Genomic DNA, 26,631 nt, shown 5'->3' with positions numbered 1-26,631 from the left:
TTTCTGACATTTTATCATCCCCGGACTCAGCTGAACAACCAATAATTGTACAGAGACCGAAGCTTTTGGTCTTATTCCTAAGGTTGAAACTTCCTCTACTCAATTGCAGAGTATGAATGAATCTGGTACTAGTAATTCGAATATGAGAGAGGGGTTTTCATGGTTTTGGGATTAAGTAGTTCTATTTTGCTGGATTGTTTTTTTTTTTGTTCTTCGAATGTCTAATTAACAAAACATCGGAAAGGACATGCTTAACTGAAAAACTCAATCTTTATTTAATCTCTGCCGCCATTTTACACGTGAGAGAACGTAGAAACATGCAGAGGTAATCGCTGAATATGCCTACCTTGGTCACATTTGCTCTACGGCGGCCGTATACGGCGAGTCGAAAACAGCCGTTTTAACATTTTTTTGTCCAACTACATATACATGTAGGTAGTTTGAATTAAAATTAATAAAACGGATGTTGTCGACTCGCCGTACGGCCGCCGTAGAACAAATGTGACCAAGGTATTACATGCACGTGCAAGGTCATGGAACCTTTGGTCTGAGAGACAGCAGACAAAAACTTTGAGATTTTTTGTATAGCAGAGCTAATGAGAGGTGACGAGAGGGGGACACGACATTTGCTCCAGCGACAATTTCTCCGGGCTTAATTTTTTTTAAGATCTAGGGTAAGGGTTGCAATATAGGGTTTTATGTTAGGTTGAGGGTATGATATAGTTAAACCAAGGGGGTTTTTTTGTTTTAAATCATATTTTATTTCTTCCTCATATCACATGTCAAAATAAATATAACATGACATCATTAACGTAATTGTTTCAAGTTTACGCATGAACCTTTTAACATGGTAAGAAAAGGAATATATATGAATTTCAAATGTAAACTTAGAATCAATCTGCTCACATTTCTTTAACAACAGAAGGGATTAATACAGACAACAACAACAACAGCAAAAATCTCTATTAGCTGAATAACGGAAATACACTTATAATCTGTATATAAAACTCGAGTTATACAAGATTCTTTTTTTCCTCCCTCATTTACCATACTCTTCAATCACACTGATTAATGAGGAAGTTATATTAAGGGTTGAATTTGGTCATTCGATATGTGTGTGGAATTTAGAGCGAAACAATTGTTGCCGTAGCAAATGTCATGGAAAGGACGAGAGCACATTTGAGTTTTGATAGCAATAACATTGCATACATTGAAATCAAACTATCCTTTCAGGCTCCCTCTCGTGTCCCTGGTGGAACATATTATCATATAAACATGTAGCAATAAAAACTAGCCACAAATAATGACTTTTCTGACTATCAAATTTTCATGAATCAGAGAGAAAAGTCGTATTTTGCAAAAAGTAGACTTCGAAAGTTGATGCTTCTTTAATGATATTGAAAGCATGTTGTCCATGGTTTAAAAGAAATACGTATATGCCGAATAGTTTGTGATTTCGTTTGTTTGTTTGAATATTAATCATTATTAGAAAATTAAATTCAACAAATTGAGATCATCGCATGGTTCCTTTTTATCCTGGCCCAAGAATTTATTGGAGGAGATAGATTTGAAAGGGAAGCACTAATATAGGGGTCGAGAGGGAGAGAGGGGGGGGGGGTAGTATAGGGGGAAGGAGAGGATGAAGTGGAGCACAGAAACTATATATCGAGTCTTTGAGATTTTTTAAATAAAGCTGAAAAGGATAAAAAAAAATATATGTTTGCAAAGGCCACTGTAAATAATGGGGTATTTAGTTCCATTATACTTCCCCATATTATAAACACCAATGCAATTGGATATCTGTTGTCAAATAATGATTATTTCACTTAAAATGTTAATAATACACAGCTTAACAATTTTCTGAATCAAATTGATTCAAATTCGTGAAAGCAATCAACGATTATAAAAGGAGCATGATCACAGCAATAATTTCTCACCCCTTTTCTTTGCATTGTTGAAATTAGCATCTTAAATATCGACAAAATTAAAGATTTTTCATCCCTGCATTTTCACTTTCTTAAAACATTTTTTATTGGTCCTGTCGCATTGCTTCCTCATATGAGGGAGGAGGGGGAGGTGCGTCTTGAAGAGCTGGGTCATGCTGTGAGGGGTAATACGAAGTCCCTTGAAGGGGTGACGAGTCCAATGTCTGCCGATAGGCATAGGAGGGTGCGTGGTCTGGTGGAGGAGCCGTAGGGGCCCCAGGTATATCCCAATCATGGCTATTCGGAAGGTTCCCAGGTAATCCAGTTAATATCAGAACGTTCTCTTCTTGTGCATCAGTCATCGGCCCTTGCGGGACATGCCGGGGTAGGGGTGTAATGTAGGGAGCATTTTTCAAGTTCCCGCCAATGGATGTTGAATAATAATGAAGAACCTCGTGGTCTGCTTGGCTTTCTGATTGATGAGAAGGATCGTCATCCACGTCATCACCGTGATCACTAGATTCTTCAATACTGGTGGTGTTTGTCTGCGTAGCGGATCTCATGCGATGTTGATCCCTGACCTTCTTACAAACATAACCCATGAAACAGGCGAAGATCAGCATCGCAGTCGGCCAAATATAATCCGATTCAAACAAATCGCTCTCTGAAACGGAAACGTTAAACAGAAAATTTAATATGATTAAGATGGAGCATATTGATTTCCTAATGATTATTTTATTTGTTTGTTTTTGTTTACACCGTCATATTTCATCTAATTTATATGTATAATTTTTTAAACACTGCAAGTTCACTGAGAGTTGGCGGCTTTTCCACTCATCAGCTTTACAATATTGTTGGAATTCATTCCTTTCCGTTTCCTTACGGTGCCCTATTTTATTGAAAATATGTCCTTTTTGCAAATGGTCAGCGCGAGCTTAAAATTTTTAAAATATTCCGACCCAAAACCTGACATTCTAAGCACATTTTGTAACCATGAACAGGATGGGTATCTTTATATTTGATGCGAGCGTGAAAGGCGAGCTGAACATTTCTTTTTATATTCTGACCTAAAATTTTGACATTCTAAGCATCGGCATGTGCAGTCCGATGCCCAAGTGTGCATAGATTGTTGAATTGAATTAAACTAATATTGATTTGAATTGAGTTTATGTGCCCATTGACAACATTTGAATGAAACAGTATATCGTGTTAAAAAAGTTTGGTAAATGGATCTAAATTCTAAGAAAGGGGCGGATCCAGGATTTTTGGAAAGGACGGGGGCACATTTTCCCGAAGAAAAATTTGACAAAAAAAGGGTTTCAACCTGAAATTAAGGGGATTTCGTCCACAAAATAATTTGATAAGCAAAAAAAGTCTTAACTTTCAAGGGGGGGGCGCACTTCTCTTTTAACGGCATTTTTACATTACAAATTTTATTTGTGCCTCTCAAAGGGGGGGGGAAGGCCGGCTGTGCCCCCCCCCCTCTGGATCTGCCAGTGGATATAACACTACCTGTAGTATTAAGACAGGTGAGCATTGATTTGTTCCCATTTTCTTACCTGTGTGACACGTTACACCTGCAGCTCGCCCGCTGGTGCAGTAACCCCATCCCCCTCCCCTACACCATTTCAACTGTGACTCGTAGCCACCACATATAATCCCATCTATCCAATTCAACCCTCTGCTCACATTCAGCTCGATATAATCCTGGCAAAAGAAAGGAATCAAAAGAACATTATGCAATAAGAGAAGATATCACGAGGCGCAGAAAAGCGGTATGTTTATTATTTTCATAACCACCACCACCATCATCATCATCATCACCATCATCACTGTACGGAAGAAGAAGGCAAGCCCGACTTATAGATTAAATACATGCATGTTGCGTGGAGGGTTGACTGGAATTTTTAAGGGAAAATTGGATAAAGGCAAGACCTGTGTTTGTCCAGCCTGTGTTCGAAGTAACCATAGAGGGTGCTGAAACAACAGATTGAGGATGATTATTCCATAGGTCTAGCTACAACCCTCCGAGGTCTCTCTGACTAAAACTGTTCCTCCTTAAAGGACAAGTCCACCCCAACAAAATGTTGATTTGAATAAAAACAGAAAAAACTAACAAGCATAACATTAAAAATGTCATCAAAATCGGATGTAAAATAGGAAAGTTATGACATCTTAAAGTTTCACTTGTTAGATGCACATCCGGGTCGGTATGCAAATGAGGAGACTGATGACGTCATCCACTCACTATTTCTTTTATATTTTATTATATGTAATATGATAATATTCTCATTTTCTCCTCATTGTCGAGTAAAACAATGATTAATTCCTCCCTGAGCATGTGGAATTAGCATTGTTTAATACTATATGATTCGGTCAAGTTGGTCCTCATTGTCAAATTTGTAATAAATGAAATATTGTACAATTCAAACAATAAAAAATACAAAAGAAATAATGAGTGATGGACATCATCGACTGACTCATTTGCATGTCACTGAGTTGTGCATATCATTGTTTTTTGAAAAAAGCAAAACTTAAAAATGTTATAACTTTCTTATTTTACATCCGATTTTGATGAAAATTTCAGAATCATGCTTGTTGGATTTTCTCTTTTTATTCAAATCAACCTTTTATTGGGGTAGACTTGTCCTTTAAGAGTAGTATTAGACCTCATATGAAGTCGTCATGAGGCGGTGGAGTATGCTCATCTTCTCCCTAACCAGTAGAGCACGAGAGTGAGTGGGTGCATGAGAGATGGAGAATTGAGAGGATAGAGGGGGGGGGGGGCGTTTGTTATCATGCTAAACGAATTGATAGGCCTATTGCCATAATCGTATTGACGATATTTGGGAACATCTCGAGTTTTAGTTAAAATAGTTTTAAATTCTTTATTCATGTTGCTGGTCGTTTTTTTTTTATTGAAATAGATCATTATCATTCGTTTATTATTGTTTGTTTCAGATTGTAAAATATTGCATTACTACTGTAAGGAATATAATACAGAAAACGAAATTGATAATATTTGACAAATACAATAACTAACAAATCAAAATTTGCAAATAACATTAAAAAAAGGTATTTTGTAAGCTATTGAACTTACTGGAAGTAGACTTGATTCTGCATAAGGCTCTGGATAGCCCATTTGTCTGCAAGCAACCTCGGCTTCATTGATCGTCCAATCCTCGGCACAGATTGGCCACCATCGGTCATCCTTGAACATGAACACTGCCCCTTCTGATGTTGTCATGCCATACATCAAGCGAATCTCCATAACTGTAGTCATCCATTAGTACAAAATTGGAGGGAAAGTAATTTTTAATGTAAGATCTAGTCCACATTTCTTTGTTTTCTGATTGGGGAAAAAAAATCGATTGTGATAATCAACTCGACCATCATCAAACACCACCACCACCACCACCACCACCATCATCATCATCATCATCATCACCAACATCATCATCATCATCATCATCATCATCATCATCATCATCATCATCATTATCATCGTCATCAATCAACCTTTATCATGCATACTCACATTTCTGTGACCGGACGCTGACCACTAAAATTAAAGATGCCATTGTGAGAATGGATGACAGGAACAGAGTATCCATTTCCAATCTTGATCCAACAGACGCTTGAAATCTAAGAGTTCTCTAATAACTTTGAAAAACAAGGATACAACGCGGTCGACACACGTTAAAACGTTTTGCATGAATATTCAATCTTGAACTGAGGCAAGCATGGTCAGGAGAAGAAGAAGATTGAATGGAAGAAAAAATTCACTGCTGAAAAAGCAGTGCAGGTACCTGTCACGCCGACATATTGAAGAAATGTTTTCTTTCTTTTCAATGAACGCGCCATCAGTTATCGACGCAGGGTTGCGCAGTGCTGGTGCCCCTCCCACAGCCACCAGCGCATCTCATAGATCGGGAAAAGCGGGAAATCCCCTTTCATCAAAAGCGCACACACTGCTGCATCTCTCATTATCATTTTTTTTCAATCTCTCATTATCAGTGGTATGAAATAAATAAATAGGATGTATATTTACAGTTGGTTGTTGCTTACAGGGTCCAGGATATCGTGAGATAGAAGATGACTTTCATAATAGGGATATATCTTTTGGTTTAATTTAAATCAAACATTACTTATATTCTTATTACAAAATGAAACAAACCTCATTATAACGATATATGTTTATTTCATTTGAATACTCATTTGAGAATGTATTCTTATACGGTCGAGGAACTTTCTTCGTGTTTTTATATGAGAGAGCGATTAAAACATGAGCAAGTCACAATTTAGTAATTATTCAAGGAGGTCGGTGTTTCATTATTCGCACCAGTTCTTCTTTTTTCTTCTTTTCTGCTCCTTCTTTTTCTTCTGCTTCTTCTTCTTCTACTTCTTCTTCTCTTCCTCCTCTTTCTTTTTCTTCTTCCTCTTCTTGTTCTTCTTCTTCGCAGCATCATCATAATTATCATCCTCATTCTCATTATTTATTATTTTTTTTTTATTTATGATGATTATCGATCATTAGAATTTATTATTAATATCATTATTATTATCATTACAGTATTATAATGATGATGATTGTTATAATTAGCACATATTGCTAGGCCTGTCATCATTATTATTAACGGGGAATGACCTTTCAACTCGCACAATGCGTAGGTGCCTGACTACGCGATAATCAGCAGGCGTTGTGTATTTTTGACGATTTCGTCACCTTTGTTCGGCAATTTAATGGCATGCGTCATTTGCCTCGCCGAGATGTTTGCATATCGCGAGTGGAATGACACGTCAGTTTTGCATGTCGCCATCTCGTGGCATAATTTGGTTGCAAAATTTGATTCGTTGAATATCACAACACAACATGGCTACACGTGCAGACGATGAAATGGATACGAGCAACGTAAGCAGACGAAAAAATGTTATCAAATCAAATAATCAGTCTAGTGAAAGGACTGAAAACTTGGAGGAAAAGGACAGAAAAGGGGAAAGCTCCATGGACGTTCAAACAGCTGCCTTTGCTTTATCAATAATGATCGTCGCGGGCTCGATCCTTCGAGAAAACGAAATGGTTCCAGATTCATTTTTCGCCGACAAACACAATCCGTTAAACCAGAAGTTCGTCAAGTGGAGTTGGGGATGGACTCTTTGTTTTATGACACCATTCTTGTTGTTGCTATCTTGGGCAAGACATCCAGGACAATATTTGCCAGCATTTCGAGGGATCATTCGTCTTGTAGCACTTACTGCAGCCTGGTATTTCTGGGTAAACATCGTGATGGATACTGTGCATGAATACTCCGGAAAATGCAGCATCGAGGCGCACTCCAGCGGAGGCTCAAGAGCTTGTCGCCGGGGAGGTGGGCGGTGGGACGGCTTCGACATCTCTGGTCATTCATTCCTGCTGGTGCTCATTGTCCTTACAACTCTTGAAGAAATGGCGCCATTTTGGCATCTTTATGAATCCTCTGGAGTGCAGATTACATTTCAATGCAGTACTGAGAGTCAACAAGGGACAAAGAGAATTCCTTTATTCAGCTTCCTTCTTGAAATTCTCCTCTACGTTCTTGCAATAATAATTTCTTTGATGCAATCACTGAGTGTTCTAATGGTCTTAGCAACCAGTTTATATTTTCACACAATAAGTCATAAAGTCATTGGGACAGCCTTAGCTATTATTACTTGGTATATCACATACAGATTATGGTTTAAATCAAGTAGAACTTTTAGTTTACCACTGTTTTGAAGACAAATCACAGAGAAAAGGTACGATAATACGCCAGTGGCGGACCAGCCTGGAAGAAGAAGAAAAAAAAAGGTTGCTTTGAAGATTTGGATCTGCACATAAAATAAGACCTTTGAAATTAAAAAATATCTCCTGTAATAAGGTGGCAGATGAAATGTTTTTTTCTTCTTGTCGAAAAATATAATTGATAGGTTGTTGATACCCCCATGTTTAAATGACAAGCAGAATGCTTGTTTAATGATTAAAAAAAAAGTTGTCAAATATCACTACTGATTTTCTTACAGCTTGATACTGGTAGTAGTAGATAAAATAAGATTTAGAAATTAGAATAATGGAATTTCTTTCATTATCTTGTTTGGAAGACCTTGAATCCATAGCAAGTCAACTATAATTTTTTATTTTGTAGATTTATTTTAAGAGTTATTCTTGATTATTTTATAGTAGATTCTCTTGGTGGTATTTTGTAAATTTTGCATTTTATTTCAATTTGTCATTGGATGAGAAGAAAATGATAATTTCTATTACATGTAAAATGCCCTGATCATCATGAAACAAGAGCAATAGGTAGTATCACTGTTGATCTCATCAATAATGTTATAATCGAGGGAGTAGAGACAGTCTTAGAGTGAATTCATTCATTTGTGTGTTTACGTGTGAGAATAGGCTTTAAACACTTCGTGGTATAGGCATCTGTACTGAAACGGCTTTCCATCAGCACTCTTCAAACTTAGTAGCATCACTCAGATTGAGAAATATGGAAGAATTTATGATGGAAATTTCCTACTTTATTATGAGTCGAGTAGAGCTTTGGAAATTTAAGAAGGGATCTATAACTTCTATTGCAGCCTTAGGGTAAAAGAAAGTAATTGCAGGGATCAATTATTACATGAGAAAGCTTTTAAAATCAAGGTATTACCACAATGATAGATCTAGATCTGGTACATAGAAATCAACTCATCTTGTGAAATAATACCGAGAATTATGATGATAACTATTAACTAACACAAACAGGCATATGTGGGACAGATTATTAACATAGATTGGAAAAATACTAGACATTTTATGGAATTCCGTGGTTATTTTGTTAACTTCTCAGCAATTACACTTTTTTTCCAGAGCCAATTGTGTGATCATTTCATTGGATTCCGTTTGAACTCATTTTCAGGTCGTTGACATTACCACAACAGCCCAACTCTTATTTATCTTTCAGAATATCTAATCAGAGTTCACTTTTTTTTCTTTTATTCAGCAGAGTAGGCTATATGACCACATATAGTGTAAGATTAATCTGCACGGAGGTAATGTAAGCCTAAGTATATGTTTGATAATTTACTTTGTCAATGCCATACATGTTTTATACTTGTAATCAATTTCTTCTTAAATTTCTTATTTCTTGAACTTAAGGTATTGATCTATAGGGTTATGGATTTTCACTCCCAGTGTATTTGATCTATGCAATTTTTTTTAGTTGACCTTATGATTCACTTTGAAATTGAACAATTTGTTTGAGAGATACATGTAGTTTCAGAAATTGTTTACTGCTTGGCATTACTTAATTGATTGTACATAAGCAATTTGACCTCTGGCCTTGCAATTAAAAGAAAAGTCAGTATTTTGGTGTGTGAACTGTGAGCCACATTATTACCTCTGTCATAATTTATAGTCTGTGACCTATCTGGATTATTATGATCTCAATTAAAGAGTTTGCCAACATATTCTCATTCTAAATTTACATGTAGTTGTTTTTGTATGTTTTTAATGGGGGGGGGGGGAATGCCTGTATTTATTACGTTATTAGAGTTGTTATTGACATATCAGAAAAAATAAAAATGAAACTTCAATATTAGGTTGAAGAGATCAACTCTATAATACTTTAAGGGTTTGATATGTTGGCCAATTATCTGCCTTGAAATGCTGTAAAGCCAAGGCATCCCCTTTGGCTTTTACCCAACTACATTGCCAAGGTCATCAAGAAAAGGTTGTAAAATGTCTTCTCCAAGAATTTTTTTCTCCACATTAAAAAGAAAAATCTTTTTAGCCTCCTGGAAAAGTAGTACTAGTATGGGAACCTTGCAGAATATTAACAATAATCCATGGTGGATGATAACACCAGTTTTACATCTGATGATAATGCAAAATTATGCAGCCCTAGTGAGTATTAACGTGCACAAGGTGCACCAAGGTTGTGTATTTTTATGAGTTGATGAATACATGTGTAGAAAAAAATACTGGTAATGCAGGTAACTTTGCACAAGTCCAATCTTTCAGGAAGATTTTGAACTTGGAGGGGGGAAAGAGCAATTTTCAAGCAAGTTTCAACTGTCCCACTGTTTTCAATCACCATGTATGAAAGTAAAATGATTGTTGTGATCTTATGTGTGATCTCCCCCCTTCATTTTCAAGGATCAGTGCACCCAAGGAAAAAGTTGATTTTTAATAAAAAGAGAAAAATCCAACAAGCATAACACTGAAAATTTCATCAAAATCAGATGTAAAAGAAGAAAGTTATGACCATTTCAAAAATTTCGCTTAATTTCCCATCAAGTTATATGCACATCCTGTACAGTATGCAAATGAGACCAAGGTCATCCACTCACTTTTCCTTTTGTATTTCATTATATTAGATATTCTAATTTTTCCTGATTTGTTACGTGAAATAAAGATTAATTCCTCCCTGAACTGTGGAATTAGCATTGGTTTATATGGTTCAGTCAAGTTGATCCAATTATCAAATATGTAAAGAAATGAAATATTGTATAATTCAAACAATAAAAAACAAAAGAAATAGTGAGGGACATCAACTGTCTCATTTGCATGTCACTGAGCTTTTTGTTGGGGTGGACTTGTCCTTTAAATATCTTTTCAACGCTCCTGCTGTATCAACACTGACTTGCTCACTTCCTCTCACTTTTCTCATTTTCAACTCATCTGAGTAATAAATTTTACCATGAGATCAATATCTACATACAAATACAGGCCTATCAGGGGCTATCTCCAAAGATTGTCTTTATCGACTCAAAACTGTCGTTATACACTTACAAAGTACATGTAGCATGGAGAAACAAACACACATATCTCCATGCACACAGGTAACTCTGCATAAGTCAACCTACAATTCAAATGGCCCAAGTTGGAGCAAATTTGAGACCAGGTTATTATAATACTCATTAAGTTGTACAAAATCCTGTGGTCATAAGAGATTAACTTTGCTATAATAAAGCAGATTTGCCTGTATGCTCAGTGGAGACTTAGTGTACGAGTCACACAGTCATAGCAGAAATCTTGTTACATCTTCTTCAGGGGAGCGTTTCATGAAAGGACTTGTCGGACGTTTTATCCGACAAGTCCCATTTTATCCGACAGTTACTATAGTAACAGTACCTTTCAGCCAATCAACATCAGAGAAAGATGTCAGATCTGACTACTTGTCGGATGAAAATGTTGATGAAACACTCCCCAGGGCAATGTTTTTTTTTTCAGGTTGACATTGGGATTGAGATCAAGTCTTGTGTAGCAACTCGCTTTAAAAAAATACTCAAAGTTTACGCAAAGTTTCCACTGGTTCCGGTAAGCAAATGGTTATCATACAAAGAAATTGGCAGCAAATGTACAGGTATTATTATATAAATTTCATTTATTGTCAATAACAAATAGAGGTTTATAGAGAATGTAGGTATAAAATCATACAAGCAAGCATAGATGGAAAAAAAAGATTAGCAAGAAATACTAATGTGTCACTGGTGTGTGATAAAGTTTGTTGGCTCAGTCATTCCTCATCAATCATTTAAAACCTTTTTTTTCAAATCAAATAGATAATTCAAGTTGATAATTTTGCATTTCTCTGTAAATATATATCCACTCTCCTTGTTGGGTTCCTAGTAAAAAAAGTCTTTACTAACACTAAAAATAAAATTTTCAAGTACCTGAAACAGCATTAAATACCTAGCAGTGACCAAATGTCGCGAATTAGTGCAATGAAGCAAGAAAGGACAAAAATTACCTTAGCTGTGCCTGTGAGAATACTACATATATATGATGCAGGGTCTGATAAACAGATATAATTTGCAGCACATACTGTATATTTAATGTCAGGTGTAATGTACTATCATCACTGAAACACTGAACAGTGTTTAATGTGAAACAGATATATCTTCAGACTGCGATATGAAAAGAGTAGGTTAGTGGGATATACATGTATAGCAAGGAGCTTCAACCATACACTGAGTAGGTCAGTCTAGTGGGTTACCAATACAAAGAGCTTCAACCATGAACTGAGTAGGTTGGTGGGGCCCCAATAGAGCCCAATAACCATGGCTAAGAATGATACTTGAATGCAGGATAAAATGTTTCTCGTGTAGCACGGTCAATTTGATGTTGACTTCATGTGCAGTCAATCTTGCTGAAGTTGACCTCCCTTGTGCCATGACAAATAATCTATATTGAATCCCCATTTTTTTTTTCTAAACCAGAAACCAGAGGCCTACCCTGCTGTACATGTTAATGAGGTTGTAATGAAAAACTTCATTTCAGCAAAACAGATGCATATGGTACCTTTAAGACTAGACAGGAATAACCGTTGTTTCTGGGGATTTATTTAACAATTTCTGACATATTACTATCATCCCCATTCACCCCATGTACTGGTGAGTGGAGCCAGCGCAGTTCAGCGGAACAACCAAAATACAGAGACTGAAGCTTTTGGTCTACTTTAAGACCTGATTTTAAACCAACCTCCCAAGGTGCATTTAAATGCAACGTTCAGTGATTGACACAGATAATGCAAAATGTTATTTCCTTCTTCTACGTCAAATTATCCCCCATTTACATACAGCTTGATCTATAATTGTTAGACCAGACCCTATGGGAGCTTGATTATATAGTAAAGAGGTCTAATAATAATTCCTCCCCAAACTTTACATGTCTCTGGTCCAAAGAGATTCTACTTAAGCAAAGTTACCTGTATTAAATTGATTTAAAAAAATAGGTAAATTGAATATTTGAATTTAAATTCTGAACAAATTTATTGTTACATCTTGTAAATAGATGACAGAACAATGTGGATTTAGCCAATTAGACCAGTAGAAAACTCAGATTTAGGATTGCTTTTCTCAATGGTATGAAGATAAGAGTTGACAATAAAAGTGAGGAATATCCCTTGATTGTTTTGATTTGGTGAAAAGTTTTGTGACGAGGGGGAACCAATATTGAAATGCAACTTATCATTGGTAACAAAGGGAATTACAATTTAGACCTGACCATTTACTTTTGAGATCAGGAAACTGATCATTGATGAACACCAACAGTCTAGTAGATGATATATTACTAGTAGTACTTGTGAGGATAACATGAAATTAATAATTATATGACCTACACTGTATGCACCCTCCATTGAACTTATGTACAAAATCAGAAAGTCACAAAATTTGTAATTATATATTCCAATATTTTCAAACCTTCAAGTTTTATTAAATGGCAATTCACATGATTCTTATTCAATTTGCACATTTTGATTTAATTAATCATCATTCATAATATTACATATATTTCTGTACATACTGAATACATGTACATTTGTATAGTTCTAATGATATAAGAGATATTATGTTGTAACAAAGAAACGATGCAAATTGCCAACCGCTATGTACACCATGCAGTTAAAAAATTACCAGAAATACGTTTGATTTTGTTGTCACGCTTACATGATAATCAACAAATGGTGTTTTCTTTTCGCAAAAAAATATATATTGAGAAGTAAAATTAAGTCATTTAAAGTCCTTCACATAATGGAATGAACATGTAAATGCAAAATATGTTTTCAAATGTGTGCAAATTCCTGCTCTATGATTCCATGTTGCTTGAATGGAATGAAATTCATTATCACACAATCAATGCCTTGTTTGTGGATAACATATGAGACAAAGATCTGATAAAAATGCTACTAATGAATGTTATAATGCAAACATGGTACATGTACCTTATCACTTTAGACTGCATCTAAATCACAACTCTGAAGATCATCAAAGTAGGTTATCAGATATACAGACGTATTAAAGATTAAATATAAAAATTTGCAGGTACTAGCATAAGATGGTAACAATTTACAAAACACATTTGGCCATTTCAGAATTTACAATGTGCATAACCAGATTTCAAGCAAACTTACCAGAGAACATCATGCACATTGACTAAAATCGTATTAAATTACTGGTATAATTCAAAGAATATCGGGGACAAGAATTGCTTCCACCCAACAAATTGGATTGTACTGATCAAGTCTGAAGAAATGAATATCAAATCATTTTGGCAAAATTAGCCCACCGGCATACTCGAGGAAGAACATCAAAGTCACTGATCAGAATGACTCGCCGTGCGATTGGTTTTGAGAGCGATGATTGGATGAATGGGGTCTTGTTGGTCCCAGGTGTACGGATCGATGTGATTTTAATTACTGCCAGAGAAGAAGACACGGTAGATAACGGCCACACCAATACCAACAGCAGCAGGCAATATCCAGTTCAGAAAGAAACTGTACGAATGAAATACAGAGATATTGATAGTAAAGAAAGAGAGAGAGAGTGTTGAAGATGAAGAGAGCGAAAAAATAGAGATAGAACAAAAGAAAAACAAATAAAAACAAACATGTTGATAAATAAAAGGGTCATAACTTAATAATGTATCAGTATCACAGAAAGCAAATATGGAATGTTGGTTTCACATCCCGAGGACAGAATTATGAATTTTTAAAAGGGAGTAAACTGACCAACATAGTATTTTCTCCCAATGACTGTGTGTTATAAATAGCTAGTCTTATATTATACATTTTGAAATAACTTTTATTAATACATGGAATAAATAAGCCTATATAACTTCATTTGCTAAGAGAAAGTAATATATTTTTTGAGAGGAAAGTACTTAATTTACTACCAGATAGTAAAACAGCAGTGAATCAAAATCAAGGCTCATACATGTATGGCAGTTACTGCAATGGCAAAGAACACACAATTGGTAGTATTTTTGTAAATGTACTGTATGAAATAGACCCCTGAAATCATCCTTAATCATGGATAATTCTTATTTACCTCTAACGAGCATTCCTGTCAAGCCATATTTTGATTTGTGTGTCAAATTGTAATTAACATGTGATGTTTTACACACTAAATTATAGAATGACAGGATTTTAGAACACATAAATCTAGTCTACACTGCTAAGACAAGAAGGAAGTGTACTTTAATACATGGACATGTACATCAGAGCACCTGAAGATACAAAAACACACCTGTAAGCACCTACATGTAAGACTATTACACAGAATACATGTACATACAATATGAAAACTTTATACTACTGCCTGGCCTCAAGGAAATAGGAAGTGAAAACAGCAAATAAATAAATAAATTTAAAAAAACAAGAGATGATAGAAGTATGGAAGCAAAGCCTATATACATGTACAAATGTATCTCTATAGCAACTTGCATCAAATGAATTGGTATGCATACCAATATAGGAGTATGCTTTCCAGAGAGAACCAGTTGTCTAAAATATGGTGCACACACTGGTATTATCTTTGCTGTGTTACACATGAAATGAAAATATGAAAATGGTATGGTGTTGGTGAAAAGGTAAGAGAATAATATTTGAAAAAAGGGAAAAAATAATGAGTATATGTAGTTCTCTATAAAAGCTTCTTGTTGCAATTCATAAAGAATGAAGTTAAAATATGTTTTCACTCCTTGGAATGGTAAAATTAACATTAAAATCTGTTATGAAGTATATATCTCCGGTGAATGATTTCATAGAATATGAATAATGTAAAAATTTATATCCACAAGCAAGCAAATACTGATATTTTCTAATGTGATTGTATTGCTTTGCACGTATGCTCTTGCCCTCTCCTTTAAAACCATGAACCTACATGTAAGTATTGATTAGTGAGTTACAAGCTTGGAATAAAAAAGCATATAAAGCAAATGACATATCTGAGAATTAATAAGGACAGCATATCTATGAAAGCTAGTCAATATAGGTAGATGAATTTTGGTTTAAAAACATGTAGTTTCTGGCAAACATTTAACACATTAGGACAAGAACTGTTCTGTTTTCTTTGTTTTAAAAAAGTACTGGTATAGAATTTTAGAATATTTTTTTTGGGGATTAAGGTTTAAATCAATTGTGCGGTTATAAAAAGTATGCATTTAGTCCATAATAAAGACAATATAGAACTTAGAAGTCATTAATCTCACTTTGACATGAATATGCTTTTTATGAACAGCATCATTTCTTTGTTACCTTGCAAAGCTAAATTTCCCAATTTCCAGGCCAAAGCAATGAAGAAATGAGGGTTACTATGCTGAATAATCATGAAATTTGAGCTTTATACAGAAACATAATTAATAATGGTTTTTCATGGAGTTAAACTTATTGCAATTGTGATGAATCTTATCATATAATTTCAATTTACCTTCCTCCAGACTCTGATGGGTTACCAAATCCTGATGACGTCTGTAAAAAAAATTATACCGAAGAAGCTTATTTCATTAGAAATTCTAAAGGTCCACAAAAATATGTTTGTGATTACCACATTCACCAGTATATTTACATTACTAAATCTTTACACATTAACTTTATGTACATAAAGTACTATAAGCAGACATATTAATTCTCAATATAAGTTTGGGAAAGATATATACTAACACACCGACTACTAAATTATCTAATTCCCATAGCATCGTACAATGACCACCAGGTTCCAGTAAGCTACAGGTTAAAACTAATTTTCAACAAACAAAAGAGTATCAAACTTACCCTTGTTGATGTATTAAATTTGTCCTCCTGATAATAAAGAGAAATTACAAGTCATGAGTTAATCAGACAACATACAATTATCAAGCTCTATCTATAGATAATGAAGATTTCTTTATTAGTTTATTATTTCTGCTTAACATGTATGCATGCATACAAAACAACACCAGTGCTATCCTATCTATTTATTTAGAGGCACAGGTTTGCTATACACAAAACTTTACAGGAAAAAAATGCTGAATCATTTGTCATCATACATAGTGTAGACTCATGCTCTTAGCCTGAAAACTATTAAGGTTCAGGACAGAAATGAAAGAAAATGTATGCTACTTGTACGTGTAGATATTGAATCTAGTGGCATGATAATAAGCAAACAACTTTAAACATTTTTATTAAACAATTTGCTTTGGTGATCTTGAGTTTGATGCCCTCATATGAACAAGATTAATACAAGGTAAATCCATTAAGTTTTGTGAATTCAATATTGCTCAGAAAACATATTGTTTGCACAATAGGAAAGGAGCTTGACAAATTTTTGCAATATCACTTGATGTTTTATCACAATCAAAGTTCACATGTCTACTCAAGACTTAAACTCTTATGGAGCAAACAGACTATGTCTATATTTATCTGCACATACATGTATAGGCAACTGCGAACTTCCACTCAAACATTAAACTGAATTTACAAAGAGCAGTCAGACTAATGATTGCATTAGTACACTTAAAGAATACCAGGTAATCTTTACAGAGTATTGAAAGTAATAATATGAAAACATATCAAAATGATCAATAATGATTAAAAGTAACAATAAGTTATGTTTAGGATCAGAGCACAGTTATGCACATAAGTTACTTCCCTCTATGTGCTTTACAACATCTCTAAATATGAAAACACACACACACTAATATATGATCACAGCCTTTTGGGTGCGGACAAATCTATTATATTTTACATTAAAACAGACTCAGTCTCATATATTTAAACACTTTTCCATCATAATTTCAAACCAACTTGTAATTGTAAATGCAACAATATCAACATATTTTCACCTTAATTTTCATTTACATGTACATGTAATATTCCACTATAAAATACTGGTACTACAAATAAAAGTACACAAGATTAAGCCCTTCTGGTTTTCTACACAAATTCTAACGAAATTTCATTTTTTTTTAATCAGAAGTGATTTGGGTTTACTTACCTCAGCTAATTCTCCTATATAGTAGTCTTTCATTAATTCCCTTGCATCAGATGAATGGCCAACGTCTTCAAATGACTCAGATCCATCACCACCTATACATGTAATATAATAAAACTAAATTGTTGGTGCTATTCCGCCTATCATCATCTCAGAGTTTTTGACTTACTGTCAATTTCTTCAGTCAAACCCTCTGATAGTACTCGTAACCCCTGAGGGCAGGCCCACAAGTTGTGTTGCTCCTTGCGCATCTAGCTACTGGTTGTGCTTTGCTGTGCTACTGCTGCTTGGTTACATGCAGCCATTGGTGCGCTGGCCTTGGTGGATCAATTGCCCAGGCAAGCAACAGCAGCAGAGTTAGCATCTCGTTTGAATTACAAAGTAATTGAGTATATCAAATTAGGCTTACACTAGTGGTCCTAAATTTAAACTTTTGGGTCGAGAGTTTATGTGATTAGCAATGAGGTATATTAAACAAATATGACTGCTCTGTATTCAGATGATAGTGAAAATCATCACTCCCTCGGAGCTTTTCATACCGGCCCGTCTATCACCCCTTGGCCACGGCCTCAGGGTGATAGTAGGGCTGGTATGAAAAGCACGTTGGGAATGATAATTTACACAGTCATCTTTATGCGCATTCAGTTCATATAATATCCAATTATCTAGCATAGCATTTCAACAATAATAATAGTTGATTAGTAATATTGAAATAAAATATTGTGCTTTAACACCAAACTAATAAAAGAATATTTATTTCGAAAGTGTGACAAAGTATGTACTTTGCCAAATATTCTGACAGATAACACCTCAAAATTAGCACCCCCCAAAAAAAAGAGGAAATCTTGCAGGAATTTTGCCAAGGTAACAGAAAAATTTACATTGTGAAAGCAAAGTAAAAGAGCTTTTGATGTGAGATGACAAGGAAAGTTTTTCAACTCATAATTGAGAGTAAATTCATCTGCTTTAGAAAGAGGAAAAATAATTATCAGTTATTTTGAGGACTGAAAAGTTCTTGTATGTTTTGGGTAGTTTTGTAATTGACTGGTATAAAATGACCCAAGTATTGAGATATGAATGGTGTACAAGGTACTCCTTGGCTTAAAATAAGAAAGACAAAACAAACTCACTCTTGATCCTCTTCCTGCTACATGAGCTAACCCCAATTTCCCCCTTTTTAGAAACATATTCTCATAATATGAATTCCAATAAATCTTCTTAAATTTTAAAATTCACATGCTAGTTAAAAATAATAACTTTAATCTACAAAGATTGGATTTTAACTGTTGTTATATGAATCAAAATGAATGAGAATTTCAATTACATGTAGCACCCTCAAAAGGGTCACCAGTTATGTTTTAATTGATTCAAATATTCTAACCAGCTTTGTGAAACATCATCAAGCATCCATCCCAATAACTACAAAGTTCTGGTTTGGATAGTGACTTAGTGAATTAAGTGAAAGAGCATGTTTATGAGAATTATAGGGTAAGAAGGGTCTCCATACATGTACATGTATAACAGAACACATTTGGGTGAAATACTGTAAAATATTCTAAGTGTTCACATCCAATGCACATTAAGTTTCCTCAACTTAATTTACCTCAACTGCCTACTCTGACTCAGTATTAAGGCTTATCAGTTTGTTAGGGAGTATAGTCAGTATACTGGTACTGTACATTCCTGCACTATGTCACCTACACAAAATCAACCAGCAAAATTCTAAATAACTACTAGCCCAGTTATATTACAAATATACAGTATGTACATGGAAACACACTGTCCATACGACATGGACAGGCTACATCATGATTTCCTTGTACCAAGTGTTATCATTACTACAGTTCTACTACCATATACAGTGAAATGATTTTTACTTTCCAGGATCCCGCTGCATAAAGTATAACACTGCCATCCAATGGTAACAGCAAGTTTTGCAATTGCAACAGGGATGGATTCTACAACATAGTAAATCTATTGAAAATGCCCGTAAAATCACAATGGACGGCTTTAAGAGGTCTTTGTAAAAAAAATTGGTGAACCAGAACATCACAATTGCAAATGATAAGTTGTTTGTACAGAGTCCAGGATGACATCCCTGTTTTGATTCACAAATTTTCGACAAAGGCTGAGCTTTGTTTATGAGGGATTTTTGAAAATAGATTCTCAACGTTCCAGAAAGCATCTGTGTAGTGCTTGCGAAAACTCCCTATTAACTTCTTTGGAACCCTAAAAAAAATTCAATGGCTGTTGAGCCATGTTACCATGGTAGGGTTATTATCATTTGATGGGTCAAGAATATAGAAACACCAAGGTTAGACTTGCCCTACATTCACTAGACAGTATACATGTACTCACCAGCTTGTTCAATCATGACTTCCTCACCACCTGGATGCTGTTATTATTAAAAAAATAAAATGAAACAAAATTATTCTATTTCAATAATTGATATGGATACCCCCTTCCACCTCTCCAACACTGAACAGCAGAGGTATGCAAGAGTGAACAGTCAAAAGCCACATCCAACTGTCCAAGTCTAAATTTTATGGTGGATTTGAATCTTCATGTACATCATGTTTAATTGCAGATTACCTCACAAGACCTTGGCTTTGATTGTCACAATTGTACCGTTTGTACCATAAAACCCTTTTTGACTCCGGTCTATATTTTTTTGTAGTCTGCAGGCACAGCCCCTCATTGGAACTTTGATCAACAGGTGTGCCTCACGCAAAGACTAGCACATACAAAAAATGCTGTTCGAGAGAGCCTTCAGTACACAAGGCATGAGTAGGCTGCATATTCAGACCCTTATTTCGAGTGAAGGGTTGGCCCAGCAGACTAATTTTGTTGGGTGTAGAATACAGCCTAATATTCCAATACTGCCAGATGCAAAACAACTAGAACAAACAAGGTCATGTGTCATGAGGTCGCCCCCTTTTGCGTTACATGGTGATTTTTGCTTTCGCGACGCACTTCCAACTTTAAAAACATTTATCTGGCAAAGTATACACCCTATGATAGCAAAAGTATACATTTTCTGAAAGGAAATTGCACAAGGAATCCAAATCTGCACTAAAAAATAGCATTAGGTGTAAGGCAACAGTTTTACATGGACTTGAATAGGGAAATTCTGATATTTTTTTTAATCTCATGGTTTTTGTCATAAAATTTTGTGTAGTCCCTCTATGCCCAAAATAATGCTATATTATGCAGAACACATTCAGACCTTTCTAACAATATATAATTGTGTAGGGTTCATGTTCAATTAGTGATCTGAAAATTGACCCCGACTTTAGCCAAAAAATCATGCGTTTCAGGAATCGTATACTATATATCAGGTGTTATAATGCTTGCAATACCAACATTTGTTGGGTTTTCTTTGCCTTGTACATCAGAATTTATAAGTTATTAACATTTTAAAAGGAATTGATGGTACATGTAGGTACATAAACAATTCAAAGGAAAAGTAACAATTGAAATGTAAGTTACACAATTTGCTTACCAAGGCTCTTATTACAATGATCTGCCAAGTGATGATGACATGCAAGAGACAATGTCTATAGGTTCAGGAGTAAAGACTGAAACAAGTTTGCAGATGCTATATGTACAAACATACATATATTTATATGACTACTGCAGCTTCATGAAAGAAGTTTCTAAAGTGCAATTGCACACATTATATCCACATAGTCTGTGTTTGATAGTTTAAAGCCATGGCGGGTTTTGATGAGTTCAAAGCCAAAATATAGTATGCAGTCCTTTGGTATGATAGCATTTGAGGTAGGTTATGTCAATTTGACCATTTCACACAGACACTTATTGTTTAATGTCAGTGTGTGTATTTAGTGAAATATACATGAATGTGTAATAAGACATCAGTGAAGATGTACAAACTTGGTGCTTTTAAGAAAATAATGCTAAACCTTCTAAAATTCGTAACACATTTTCTGGATGTTTGAAGGTCATTGACCTTTGTCAGTTAATAATTTGGATGATTTGCCTTGATACTAAGCAGTATTTTCATCCCCTCAGAATTGTAGGAAGTTTTTTTTTTTTGTAATTGATGCAAGTTTAGTGCTAAACAATAACTGTCATTCAAATATGTGTCAATCTGGAAGAAATGTCAAAATTAAGACATTGCAAATTTATCAGATTTTTATGTTTCAACCTTATCACACAGGTCTATGACATGGCCAAACCTACTTTTCAATCATTAGACAGTAAAGTAGAGTATGTTAGCTTTAATTTGATACCAAGTTTGTAGGTTTAGGCCAAGTTTTGACAAAAATATTGATGTTTTCCCAAAAATTGCACCAAAAATTGCGTTTTCCCATTGACTTTGTACAGGCGGCGCCGCTTCCGGGAGCGCCGCTTCCGGCACCACCCCTCATCACCTCTGGTGTCCTGACTTTTGAGAGCTATAACTCAAGTTCTATAAAGTCTACAGCAATGAAACTTTCCAGGCTATTGCCTTATTAATTCAGCTTTAAAATGATACTAAATTTGTTGGAATAGCCTCTATGGTTTTGAAAATAATTAAGAATTACTATAGCATGAAGCCAAAATGTGTAACAGCACCACCCTTTTTGGGGGGCGAGCTCATGACGCATAACAACAAAAACTCTTTCAAAATGCTATCTTGCTCACTCATTCCATGAACAAGGTTATGACACACTAGTAACCTTGTTCTCAGTTACATCTCCATGTGTGGCAAAATAAGGTTGACAGTGTTTGGCTTATTTTCTTTTTCTTTTGGACAAATGCTTTATTTTTCTTTTACAATGTCATTTTCCATTACAGCTTTTCATTATATAACTTGGCTCTTTAGTCTTAAGTAAATTTGATTCTTTAAATTATTCTTTTCTTCATTAAAAAAAAATCTTGAAAAATGAAAATTTTCTTGCCATATTACATGTACTTTCCACCAATAGAGGGCATACACCAAAATATGCCTAAATTTCAAGGTTTTGAGCGCTCTGGTCAATACAAAAATTATTCTAAGTAACTAATGAAAATTGAAATGCAACTGTATAGAAATCAATAATTATGGCCACAAAAATGATATTTTAAGGATTTTTTAAAGTGTGTGCTCTATACAGCATTGGCATACCATACATATACCTGTAGATTCCCCACAGGCAGGATGGTACATGTAGCAGTGAACCAGAGATCTTGCTCTACACTAACTTTTTCTGGGAAATTATTTTAAACATCAATTCCATCCAAACAAAAAGTTTATTTGAAATTTTGAATAAATAAAGAAAACCAAACAAGGAAGTGTTCTGACATGAAAACCAGAGATAAAATGAGAAGTTACTTTCTCCTTGCTTTCATTTACATGTACAGCATCTATATGCAAATTTATGTGATAACAGTCTAATTCTTCAGCATTTTTTAATTAAAAATATTTAAATTTATAAAAGATATGACAACTTAATGAAACTCTTCATGGATTCAAAATATAGAATGGCAATTGCACAAGACAGTTCCAAGTTCAAAGATGATTCACAAGTTTGTTTTGAATAATTCAATAAGGAAAAAATTACAATATTTTGTAATAGAGTACAAAAAATAGTAACTGGGCAATGCCATCAGTTCCACAAAAAAAGAATTCCACTAAGTGCTCATGCTTTGTGAAACAAAACAATTCAACTTTAGAACATTTTTCAAAAGTTTGAACTGCTATTTAAGTACTGAAATGAAATGACAATAATAATAGTTAATATCAGCATTGAAAAAATAATTCGAAGATCCAAAGAGCAGTCATTTCTGTCTACTACTGATCAACTCTTATACTGTATTTATACTGTTTTCTGCATTCAGACAATGCTATGTTAAATCTTTGAAGTAAGGAATTTTAATTCTTCTTCAAGCTACATTGACTACATCCTTCAATCCTGAAGATTCTCGCAGTATTGTAGTACCAGGGCCTGGTAGGTGCAATACACCGGGTGAACACCCTACTCTTTGACAAATAGTGTATTGGTTTTTAACGTGCATACATGTAGGTTGTGACTCTCCTATACACGGGACCAACATTTGCGTCCTTTCCGATGGACGGGGTGTTTTCCAACTGCATTCACACCTGCACTGAATACAGTGGTGAGGCACGCTAACACACAACGCTATAGCATCAGATTTTGGTTAGCCGCGTTTCGGCATGAGCGGGACTCGAACCCCTCACGTTCAGATCTACGATCTTATCCGAAACATGTGCTCTAACCGACTGAGCTACGCTGCCTCCCTAATTCTGGGAACTGTAGATTGATCAGACAAAGATAACAAAGCAACTGCTACTAAAGTGATACAATGAAATTCAGGTGATCAATTAATTTGATGTTGCACATGATTTGCAATCAATTATTGGCAAAAAAATCAGTTTGCTAAATAAAATGGGCAAAAGTTTGGCAAAACCCTGGCCTGAAAATGATACATTAAGAGTTTTAAGACTTACTTAGACATTTAAGAAGTTTATTTCCTAAAAATGATCATTTGTTGAAATAAGCATTTGGCTTTTTCATTATGAACATAAAATAAAAGATCCAAATAACTCATTACAAGATTATTTGATATTTTACCTCGTCCAGAAAATCTGTGACATCGTAAACTTTGTTATGAATAACCAGCCAAAGTGATGAACTTGTTTTATGTTTCTTGACCTCATCTAAAGAGTAAATCTTTGCATCTGTCGACTCTTTCTTTTGCTCTTGTTCAGGCATACTGGAAGAGATGTTAAAATGTCTTTAATAGTCGCAATATCACACTCAGGGCCGAAGTCCAAATCCACACAAGGCGATGAAAACTACACGTAGCTCGTAGCTATGATGCTGCAATCACAGTTCACACACCGGAGCAACGCGGCTGGGCTGGGACGGGGCAGTTACCTCAATGACACGGTGTCTTTCTCGCTCGGCAAGTCCGATCAGACAAAATGCTTTTCTTTCTTTGTAATTGAAAATAATTCCCGATATTGTTCTACCCTGTCAGACTGATAAAGCGTGGGTACTGGATAAACTAAATAAACCCAATAAACCACGATTAAAACAGGTTAAAATCCAGAATAACCGGCCTCCAACACGCTTCTTACAAATTGAAGGTTGAAAGGTCATCTACTAGTATCATTTGCATAATTTGCTCCCGATCGTACCGTCGATCCGCAGAATGAGAGATTGATGATACCAAATTATCCAAGGCGCCGCGCCGGTGCGGAGTGGTATACGGTCCCCTCCCCCCATACGGCCACATGCAAATGATGAGCAGCCCGGACCCCCCATTAAGCGCGGGGAGGGCCCATCCCTCCTCCCCGCCTTTGAGTCGCTATGATTGCAAGACTATGATTTCATTATTTGGCTATATTTTGAAAGCAAATGCTGGCACAGCAGTAATTATTTCACTACTATTCTTTTTAGCCATATAGTATGTGAGAAATTATACATGTACAAAAGCTTTGGCAACACTTTTATTTAAATATTTTGTGAAAGAAATGGATGAAGAGAACAGAGAACAATATAGTAGACGTAGCTTAAATAAAGCTTCCCCAGAGCTATCTGCCCTTTGGAAAAATTGGTGATGCCGAAAATTGTCTCTGCCAGGAATCGAACCCGGGCCCGGCCCCACTGGCTTGGAATGCTGGTGCCTTAACCACTAGACCACAGAGACGGGTTAGTGGCAAGGGCGACCCCGATCCGAATGACCGTCAGATAAAAAAAAATTTGATACCATACCAGTTATAATTTCCTTTGTCGGGTGTAGGTGGGTTTTGAACAATGACAAGCCACCATGCCTCAGCTGGATCAAAGCTATAGCTTTAGTACACGTATGGGAGAAACTTAGTTACACAAATGTGAGAAATTATACTGTACAACAGTTTTGGCAACTCTTTTAGTTGCCAAGGCACCAGTGTTCAAAGCTGGGGGCCCAGGTTCGATTCCCGGCAGACATTTTTTCGGCATCACCGATTTTTCCAAAGGGTAGATAGCTCTGGGGAACCTTGATTTAAGCTATGCCTAACCATTGTTCTCTTCATCCATTTCTTTACAATATGTATATTATATGAATTGAAATTAATGATAATCATATTCGATCCCTGTGGAATTTTATCAAAATAAATTTTATTCCCATATAAAATAAATTTATCTATTTGATGTCCATGCTGAATGTATAATCATCACAACAGGGACCGGATTCTTATCTTGAAGAAATAGTAATAAGAAGAAACAATGACACAAAAGTTGATGACAAATTGAATTTATTGAAAGTTCCAAATGATAATACAACAATAATGCTTCTTGTACCCTTATTGCAACATAAGATGCAGTGTGATTATTTCTCTACTGCTGTAGCTAGTCAGAACAATGACAGAAGTCATGAAGAATTTTGTGGCATAGACCCTACTTATCCCAGTTCGTGACAAATTTTATAGTCTTTTCTGACGTGTGTTAACTGCAAAAGTGACACATTTTTTTTAAAACCTGATGGTCATCTCTTCTCACTAATGCCCCTTTTGTCTCCTTGTTTCTAGTGTTGCTGTTGAATGTCTGTGGTCTATATTATGGTTGTTCTACTTTATATGTTTGTCATTTTGCCTCCAAAGAAGATTCTGCTAGGATCGAAAGCTTAGGCCCCTTTTGACTCTTTTTTTTTGTTAAATTCAATTTTCAAGCAGCAGGAAAATCAAAGAACATTTTCAAAATTTCACATGTTCAATGCTGTATATACATTGTAGCTACATGCTCATGAAGCACCCCCTCCCCTCGAAATGAAAAAGCTGATATGATATCATATTAGATTCTGTTTCTATAGTGCCTTAAGTTTTTCTTCTCCTTTTGCCCTTTAATTGACCCATTTTTTAGATGATAAGAAGGGTCAGCATAATTACAACCAATCAGATATATATTCAAACACATTCAAAAAATATATACTTAGATTCATATACATGTGAAATAAAATT

The 26,631-nt window shown here is 35.2% G+C and overlaps 3 protein-coding genes across 5 annotated transcripts; 1 reads left to right on the top strand and 2 right to left on the bottom strand.

The window, feature by feature from the left end:
* Positions 1 to 2,025: 2,025 nt before the first annotated feature.
* On the bottom strand, positions 2,026 to 5,184 carry LOC121408264 (scavenger receptor cysteine-rich type 1 protein M160-like). The gene is made up of 3 exons (XM_041599668.1): positions 5,026 to 5,184; positions 3,485 to 3,632; positions 2,026 to 2,589 (listed from the first exon to the last, which is right to left on the bottom strand). The coding sequence occupies exons 1-3, from the start codon at positions 5,179 to 5,181 to the stop codon at positions 2,030 to 2,032; spliced, it is 864 nt and encodes a 287-aa protein (XP_041455602.1). The 5' UTR covers positions 5,182 to 5,184; the 3' UTR covers positions 2,026 to 2,029.
* A 1,589-nt stretch (positions 5,185 to 6,773) lies between these two features.
* On the top strand, positions 6,774 to 8,228 carry LOC121408262 (acyl-coenzyme A diphosphatase FITM2-like). Of its 2 annotated transcripts, none has more exons than XM_041599666.1 (2): positions 6,774 to 7,695; positions 7,745 to 8,228. In XM_041599666.1, the coding sequence occupies exon 1, from the start codon at positions 6,799 to 6,801 to the stop codon at positions 7,678 to 7,680; it is 882 nt and encodes a 293-aa protein (XP_041455600.1). In that variant the 5' UTR covers positions 6,774 to 6,798; the 3' UTR covers positions 7,681 to 7,695; positions 7,745 to 8,228. The 2 variants fall into 2 exon arrangements, with proteins under 2 accessions (XP_041455600.1, XP_041455601.1); XM_041599667.1 differs by having other exon boundaries at positions 6,774 to 7,699; positions 7,749 to 8,228.
* Positions 8,229 to 12,149: 3,921 nt separating this feature from the next.
* LOC121408261 (cytochrome b5-like) lies at positions 12,150 to 24,840 on the bottom strand. 2 transcript variants are annotated; one of them, XM_041599665.1, is made up of 7 exons: positions 24,260 to 24,840; positions 20,040 to 20,076; positions 17,685 to 17,776; positions 16,484 to 16,510; positions 16,140 to 16,180; positions 15,178 to 15,248; positions 14,126 to 14,206 (listed from the first exon to the last, which is right to left on the bottom strand). In XM_041599665.1, the coding sequence occupies exons 1-6, from the start codon at positions 24,398 to 24,400 to the stop codon at positions 15,215 to 15,217; spliced, it is 372 nt and encodes a 123-aa protein (XP_041455599.1). In that variant the 5' UTR covers positions 24,401 to 24,840; the 3' UTR covers positions 14,126 to 14,206; positions 15,178 to 15,214. The 2 variants fall into 2 exon arrangements, with proteins under 2 accessions (XP_041455598.1, XP_041455599.1); XM_041599664.1 differs by lacking the exon at positions 15,178 to 15,248 and having other exon boundaries at positions 12,150 to 14,206; positions 24,260 to 24,831.
* Between the last annotated feature and the right edge of the window lie 1,791 nt (positions 24,841 to 26,631).

Source organism: Lytechinus variegatus, chromosome 2 (genome assembly GCF_018143015.1).
Source record: "Lytechinus variegatus isolate NC3 chromosome 2, Lvar_3.0, whole genome shotgun sequence".
Taxonomy (NCBI): Eukaryota; Metazoa; Echinodermata; class Echinoidea; order Temnopleuroida; family Toxopneustidae; genus Lytechinus; species Lytechinus variegatus.
The sequence above is the reverse complement of the archived record's forward strand: the minus strand, read 5'-3'. Positions and strand labels throughout refer to the sequence as shown.